The sequence below is a fragment of the Oreochromis niloticus genome, unplaced genomic scaffold (genome assembly GCF_001858045.2).
Source record: "Oreochromis niloticus isolate F11D_XX unplaced genomic scaffold, O_niloticus_UMD_NMBU tig00008779_pilon, whole genome shotgun sequence".
NCBI classification, from domain to species: domain Eukaryota; kingdom Metazoa; phylum Chordata; class Actinopteri; order Cichliformes; family Cichlidae; genus Oreochromis; species Oreochromis niloticus.
The window spans coordinates 46,878-54,838 of record NW_020329429.1 but is presented as its reverse complement, the minus strand read 5'-3'; the positions used below and the strand labels follow the sequence as shown (position 1 = coordinate 54,838).

At 43.7% G+C, this 7,961-nt stretch overlaps 1 protein-coding gene and 1 long non-coding RNA gene across 2 annotated transcripts; one reads left to right on the top strand and one right to left on the bottom strand.

Moving 5' to 3' along the window:
* Positions 1–489: 489 nt before the first annotated feature.
* On the top strand, positions 490–5,153 carry LOC109200893 (uncharacterized). The gene is made up of 3 exons (XR_002060950.2): positions 490–1,097; positions 1,472–1,599; positions 4,980–5,153. It is a non-coding gene; the product is annotated as an uncharacterized LOC109200893 (long non-coding RNA).
* LOC102082812 (uncharacterized) lies at positions 4,442–7,284 on the bottom strand. The gene is made up of 6 exons (XM_019356476.1): positions 7,146–7,284; positions 6,390–6,570; positions 6,113–6,280; positions 5,880–6,034; positions 5,600–5,755; positions 4,442–5,402 (listed from the first exon to the last, which is right to left on the bottom strand). Exons 3-6 carry the CDS (start codon positions 6,135–6,137, stop codon positions 5,088–5,090), a joined length of 651 nt encoding a protein of 216 aa, XP_019212021.1. The 5' UTR covers positions 6,138–6,280; positions 6,390–6,570; positions 7,146–7,284; the 3' UTR covers positions 4,442–5,087.
* Between the last annotated feature and the right edge of the window lie 677 nt (positions 7,285–7,961).

The following is a 7,961-nucleotide window of genomic DNA, read 5'->3' as shown; positions in this document are numbered from 1 at the left end:
TCCCATCTCAGAGAGCTTGGATTCAAGACTCTCAACGCTTGAACTAAAGGAGCTGGGTAAAGTCTTCATGCACAGGCAGCTCAGCTTACCTTTATATCTCTTCAGATATGAGAAAGCATGAGAAACCATGCATCTGAGGTTTTTTATGTTTGTTATTTTTCTGGTGACATAAATAGATTCGGGTTTTCTGGACTAGAACCCAACCCGAGTTGACTTTATTCGAGATCTCCTCCTCAACCATCTGTGTCAGCTCCACAGCGCTGTCACACTCCTCATGGGTGACATTAAGAGCGGCAGCAAAGCTGGTTGAGAGAGAGTTTCCCAATATGGGGCTTATTTTTGTCACGGCTATGCTAAGGCTTGTCTGGAATGACGCATCATTTAATTGGTCCTGACCTCCTAGAATTGAAGTTTTTATGGTGCTTGCGCTAACTGACTGTATGACATCAGTAATCATATCAGCCAGTGCTACTTGGACATCGGAGTCCCAGATCCATTTTCTATCAAGCCCCACTGTAATCCAGAGAGCCTATCGAAACACCCGCTGATAGCAGGTAAAATATCCTCTGAATTAATGAGGGTAGGGTTTCTAACACTGGATAAAGACATTGTCAATGACTTAGCTTCGCTACAATTACGTTGGAAATCCGTTTTCAGAAAGCTTTCAGAAAGGGAAGATCGCGGTCTGTACATTTAACGTACGACACCCCTATTTATGGCTTCAGGTGGAGGTCACGTGCTGGAAGATCAAAGGCACGTACCGCTAGATCAAAGCAGAAAGGAACTGAGCTGTGTGACGTCATGCGGTGAGCGTTCACCTACATGCACGTGCACACAAGTGAGCGATCACTAATAAATCACAGATGCATAAACAGTGTTTTAGCTTCAGCGCCGGGGTTGAAGTCCGTGTTGTCAAACTTTCAATCATACCTGTAGCCAGTTCTTTGAATCTCTCAAATGGGTTGAGATAGCGCTGTGCGTGGTGACTTTCTTTCACTGCATCCGCCTGCACGGAGCTAGATGCGCAAAGCTGTGTGAAGATTCAGTCCTGTAACGTGTTGCGCTATGGAATTAATGTTTTCTTGAAGAATATCCTGGTAAGTCTCACAGTTGCAGTTTAAGTTGTGATTCACAGTCCAGTTTCTGAGTATAAAACCAGTCAGGATATGTTTGTCATGCTAACGATTCCTTAGCTTCCTTCGCTATGTTAACCTGTGGAAGGTATGCTAGCGTACCTACATGTGCTCCCTGGGCTAACGCGCTTACATGGGAAGTTTTAGCTAATACACCACGTGAGGCACTTTTCATGCTTCATGATTTGCAGTGAAATGTATTTTGTCGTTGATAAATTGTTATTGGCCAATAAGAACTGTATAGATGTGTGAAGACAAAAAAAAAAAAAGGGGTTAACACTAGAGAAATACGTGTTTTATTTTACAAGTGAAGTGATTGCCCTGCACGTTGTGTGCAGGCTGTTTTTTTTTATGTGGTAGAAATCTGCTGCAAGGACTGAGCGGTGCCATCGAAGGACTGGATGCCACTGGAGGTGCCTAGAAAGGACGTTCTCAATCTGAAGGCCACCTGTTTCCTTGGAGGGTGGTAGGATACAACGATTTGCAATGTTTTTAAGGATTAACGTTTTTACTGAGATCTCAGGACGCTTTATGTTGTTACTTTTTCCTTTTGGGTCAGATGTGATTCCACTTAACACAAAAAACTGATGCATCAAAAAGCAAACCAGTGACTAAAGACAATTAACACTTACTAAGAACACTGAATACTAAGTGCACTGAACTGAAATGGACAGCCTACCTAATACATTTATGGACACTTTAAGCGATATATTGTACATTGTTGAGATTTACATGTTTGAAATGATTTAAATGTTTTGTTCATGCCTATGTTTTGGACCATTTAAATGTTGAATACACTCAAATCACTTTTTTCCCTTTAAGTTGTTGTCAGTGTCTCATTCTGAGTGGAGGTTTTTCCTTCTTTAAGTTACCACTGCCAGTCTCCTTACGATCCTAACTGAACCCAACAAGAGTAGATTCTGAAATATTGTTTTTTTTCTTGACTTTGTATGACAGATTACTGTGGATTTGACTGATTTTTTTGACTACTCAGTTAAAAAGGGTACACTAGTCTCCTGTAACCCACAATAAGCTCCTTGGTTTTGCTGATGTTAAGCACCAGGTTGTTGTCACAGCACCATGATGTCACGGCTCTCACCTCTGTGCTGCATGACGTCTCATCTCCATCAGAAATGCAGTCAATGAGAAGATGAGACTTTATTGATCGATGGCAGGAAAATTTGTACATTAACTCAGCTCAGGTAGAGACAGCAGAAGAAAATACAAAAATAGAAATAAAATATAAACAACTACAAAATACATAAGATAATACACTATATCCAACAGTAGCATACACAGTATGTGACTATGGATAGAGCAGAGGTTCCCAAAGTGTGGGGCCCACCCCCTAGGGGGGGCGCAGAGCCATTGCAGGGGGGCGGTATGAAAAGAAAAAAAAAAAAAAAAAAGAGCGCTTGGATACTGTGGACAGGTTTTGACGGGGCTCCCACATAAACGCAAAGCAGGAGATGAAGCATCGCCAAATATGTTTCCAAACCAACTTCCTTCCAAGCCAAAGACAGGAAAATATGGTGAAGCATATCTTCCCTTTGGCTTCACCTGCACAAGTGCCAAGGTAGGTCTCCCCTGCAAATTAGATTCCCTGCGTCGGGAGCACGCGCTGAGCTCTCCAAATCACGGACAAACAGTATCCCACATTCTTGATTTTTAGTTCACAAACACTTCTTGTAATAACTAACTACTCCTGACATTTTGGACATGTTAGCTCTTTATGCAGTAAAGTTACAGCGGGATACAAATAATATCAGGCTGATCCTGCCGTAATTTGTTCCCCCGGTTCAAATCACAGACAAACAGTATCCCACAGCTGTTTATGTGTTTAAACCCATTTTGCACAGAGAGACATTTTTTGAAAATGTATTGATAGCAATGTTGAATATTATTACACAGGAAAAAAAAAACTACACGTAAAATAAAGTATTTTACGTGTATAAAGTATTTTGTCTCTATCTGCCATTCTGCAATTCATCTCATGTAAACAATAACGTGGCGCACAGCGTGATGTGAAAAGAGGCACATACCTTTGACGTTGCGTGACGAACTCTGTAATCCTCGTCCACACGTAAACGCAAAAAAGGAGTTTTAAATAATCTCCGTTTTCGGTGAATCCAACGCCGTTTACGTGTTGACGAAAAGCCCAAACGCATAGAAACAGCTGAGTTTTGAAAAATACCCGTGTAGGTGTGGACGCAGCGTAAAAGAGTTAGTAGTATATTTTATTACCACCTGTAATTTATTGCCGTTTACTTGCATTTGCTTAATTGTTTACTAAATGTTTGAGGTGTGAAATAAACCGCAATGGAGTTTGTAAACAAAATATGGGTGCGTGTGTTTGGAGGATGTGTTTGTGGGGGTGGGGTGGGGTGGGGGGGGGGGGCGCGAACATTTTTCTTGTAAAAAAAGGGGGCCTGGCAAAAAAAGTTTGGGAACCACTGGGATAGAGTGTTGTGGAAATGCAAGAAATAAATGTAACTATTCTATCATTACTATTACTATTGTTCCGTAACTCACGGCTTTTGTCACTACAGGAGCAAAGGGGTGTAACCCAGCTGATACCTCGGTGCTCTGATGACACCAACAGAAGTCACTCAGCCCCCGTAAACAGAGAAACCACACAGTTTATCCCTGTGGAAAGAAAATTACCACCATGAAGCAGCCAAAAAGACGACAACAAATTTACAGTGGGGACAGACCCTTTAGCTGTGATCAGTGTGGGAAGTCTTTTAATCAATTAGTCATCAAATTAGTCACTTAAAAACACATCAGCTCATCCATGCTGGAGTTAGACCATTCGAGAAAGTCTCGCACTGTGTCAAGCGAATCCCCTACGCGACCACATAGTTCGCTCTAACAGTTCTTTATTCTGTTGCTTGTTCGCACAATACTCGGTTGCTTTTCAGCTGCAACCCCACACACAACAACCACCTCAGGTCCCGACACGTCTTATGCAGGGGAGGCGTGATGAACTGATGGAGCTGCAGTCTGTCCGCCTCCCCTGCAGCTGCGCCACAAACCACTCCCCGCTGCACAGACCCTATCTGGGAAACTGGTTCCAGAGCCTGAGCATTGTTTTGAAGCAAGCTACATTGTATCTAATCAGTATCTCTGATTCTGTTCCGATGTCCCGATTGTAATCAAACTGCAACAAAAACCATTAAACCCGTCTGTCAGCTGAGTTGTTGTGGCATGAATGTTCATCATGAATTGTTGAAAAATTGTAACAACAAAGTTAAGTATTTTTGTAATGGCTGAACGCAGTTTTTGCACAATTGAAAATGAGTGGGAGATGTAACAAAGGTGAATCTTTATTTAGGCTGTTGTCTGACTGCAGAATTACAAAGTCCATGAAATGAGGAGCCAAATGCAGAATGATAAAGTTCATGAGATTAAAAAGCAAATTAATTCCACTGTCCTTCATAAACAGAAGACACCACCATTTAAACACAGAAAGCCAACAAAACAGGTGCAGATGATCAATGACAATGAGAGAGGAGAGGGACGTAAAACTAAACATGAAACATGTTTCTGACAGTTGACCGCCAAAATAAAATGGGACACATCCGGTGCGAATATCAAACTAAAGAGGGAAACAGACACAGGGATAAACCCCGCGGAATAAAGACTCCAAACATGCTCAAGAACAAAAGAAGAGTATTAAACGATACTGTAAACACAGTGTACAAATGTTTGGACAAATTTACTTGTAATCAGAAGGTTTTTCAGAGCTGATTGCGTTTTTCTTCCCTAGTGCTCTTTTGAAATCTCTCTGTGATGATTTTTAATTTGAGATCGGATAACTCAGGCTTTCTGCTCCCTACTCCTCAGGCTGACTCTCTTCTAGGCTCTCCTGACTGTTCCCTTTACATGCTGATGATGTGTCTTGTAAATCTGGATCCCATTCCAGCAGGACGCTCCTCTTCTTCAGACAGTACCTCAGCTGCTCTCTCTCCTGACAGTCAGCTGTCCACCTCTGCATGGCCAGTCGAGCCAGCGCCGGCATTTGAGGCAGAGCTTGGAGCAGAGGTTAAAGGTCGCAAACTGACATCCACGTCTTCCAGAGAGCCCAGACCACCTGCTGCAAACAGACTGCACCAACCGTCGTCTCCGACCAAGCTGTTGTAGGACAGATCCAGTGCACGAAGTGAGGAGAGACAGCCCCGTCTGCACACGGCAGCTGCACAGAGGAAGAGGACCCATTGATAACTGATCACTTTGTCTGTTCACTTTACTGTTTTGTTCACAATGTTTCTGATGGAGACAAAAATAACACCCAATAGTTTCATTGTTTTGTTTTATACGACAGCTACAGATGCTGGCAGCATAAAATAAATGAAAGAAATATTAATTTCCTTCAGGCTTTACTTGTCTTAATATACATTTATGTAGCCTAATGATCCACTACAGACTAAAAAAGAAAAAGTATAATGTCATTGTGTGTTAGTTACCCAGATGTTGCATGTCATCAGTGGTGAACTCGCAGCTGCAAAGATGGAGCTCGCTGACGACTGATGGCTGCAGAGCATCCAGCAGGAGCGCCAAGTGACCGCCAACCACTTTACACCAGGAAATATCCACCGTGCGCAGATAGGGCACCGCCAGGGCTGATGCATAAACACAAAGTTTTCACCATTTCAGGCTAGAGGGTGGAAGAGGTATTCGGGGAGAATGACTTGAAGGAAAACTTCTACAACTAAACAAGTGTGTGTGTGTGTGTGTGTGTGTTACCCAGGACTCGTTGCTCAGGTAGCAGCTGTTGAATGGCAGCCGCCTCATTTGTGTCACAGGGAGGGCGGAGACCAGCGGGTGGACCACACCTCCCACTTCCTTATTGGATGACACATCAAGCTCCGTCAGTGCAGTGAGAGAGGGCAGCACCTGGACTGGAAAACAACGAGTCACATGACTGCTGCAGCGTGCATGCGATTAGTGTCCGGCGTGTGAGATTCGTAGCAACTCACTCAGAGCCTCTAGATCATCTCGCATGAGGCAACACAGGTGGAGGTCGAGTCTCTCCAGGTGTGTGACGTGAGCCAGGTGAAAGGTGAGGCGGCTCAGTCCACCAGCTAGAAGTTTGTTACAGGACAGGTCCAGCTCTCCCACAGAGGGGAGGCAACGGAGTGAACCACCTGCAGGACAACCAGAGGTGTGGGGTTTTTTTAATTTACCCCTCCGAGACTCCTAAAGGACATAAAACAAAAGTAGCAATAAAAAGGAAAAATCCAGAGATCTTTGTACCGAGAGCATCAAGGCTGTCAGGCGTTAGACCGCAGGCCTGCAGTCGAAGCGTGGTGAGGGAGGTGGCGTGAGAGAGAGAGCTGACCAATTCCCTGAAGCCACCAGTGTCCACTTCCTGTGTGAGCTGAGCATTACAAGAGACGTCCAGCACTCAGTCTGGGCAGAGCAGCCACCATTCCTCCTGAGAGATTTATGAACAGGAAAACCTCATCCATACAAATGTATCAATGAAGAGACAGCAAAAAACAGACAAGAAAATAATAAAACACCAACTGACAGCACTGTTAAAATGGATCCAAACTGCTACTCCTTATGTTCTGTTCTATAATATAACTATAATATATATCTATATAACTAATAATGAGGTCGGTGTAGGTAAACTAATCTTCAGCCCATCTTTTTACCCTTGAGTCTTTATCATCTCACAGAGAGGGGATATTCCTTATATGGTCATCGTTACCTCATAAAGTAAACAGAGTTCAGATAAATTAGCTAAAGCTATCCGCTCAAGACAGAATTTTTTTCTGTGAGTTAGTTTGAAATTTCTCTGTGAGCCAGTAAATCAAAATGAATGATCAAAGCTGTAAAACTGAGGGCTTATGCTCAGTGGATGAACTGTAGGGGTGAAGCACGACCCAATGTAAGATAAAGAAGGATTATTTGAATTGTAAATGATGCAAAGCTACTCTGTTCTATTCTACTTGAGGAATAAAACTATGGAGCTCGAAATGTGCTCCATAGATTTAAAGTTACTACCCAGCACTGTAGCATCGGCCGCAGTGAGCCGACAGGCCACCAGGTGGAGCTCCCTCAGTGATGGGTGAAGGTTCCCCAGCAGGCCTTGTAGACCACCGCCCCCAACGCCGCTGTTCCAGGACAAATCAAGAACTTCCAGAGCAGGGATGTGGCTGAGAGCTTCACCTGCACAAGACACGGAAAAATCCAACGACATGTGATCAGACAAAAGTTTTTTTGTCAAGGCAAGAGTGTGAACCATTCAGCAAAGCCTCATGGGAGCTGTAGTGAGGAAGGAAATCAAGAAAAAATAACTTGATTGCATAAAGAGGTTGTTCTGTTATAGCTATAAATAAGAATAAATAAAGCAGAGTCTGCACTGAAGATCCCACCAAGAGCAACAACGTCTTCGCTATTTAGCCTGCAGCTGCAGAGCCTCAGCGTCCTGACCTCGCCCACGTGTTGCAGATGAGACGTCAGAGCCGTCAGGGATCCACCGATCAACTCGTTCCAGGAGATGTCCATCTCTTCCACCTGGGGAGGAACTGCAGCAACGTTGCTGAGAAGAAACGGCAAGAAAAACATCTGTCTGCCAGCTGACACCTTACAATGAAGTCACATTACTTTATTCAGACTTAATTTTAGATGCTCCGCCTCTTGAAATGAAGCTGCATCAACTAGCTGTCTGCTGGGCTCCGTTGTGTTTGTGCCTTTGGGAGTATTTTTAATGCAGTTATCTGACAGATACCGTGTCTGTCTTGTGTGACAGGTATGTGTGTTTTTGTACCAAGCTCCAGCAGGTCTGTAGCCGTCAGATCACAGTGAGCCAAACTGAGG

Coding starts and splice junctions, on each gene's coding strand:
- LOC102082812 (XM_019356476.1), bottom strand. CDS start 6,137: ATGCGAGATGATCTAGAGGCTCTGA. Junction 6,035..6,112: donor AGATGATCTAGAGGCTCTGA/GTGAGTTGCTAC, acceptor GTTGTTTTCCAG/TCCAGGTGCTGCCCTCTCTC. Junction 5,756..5,879: donor ACCTGAGCAACGAGTCCTGG/GTAACACACACA, acceptor TTTATGCATCAG/CCCTGGCGGTGCCCTATCTG.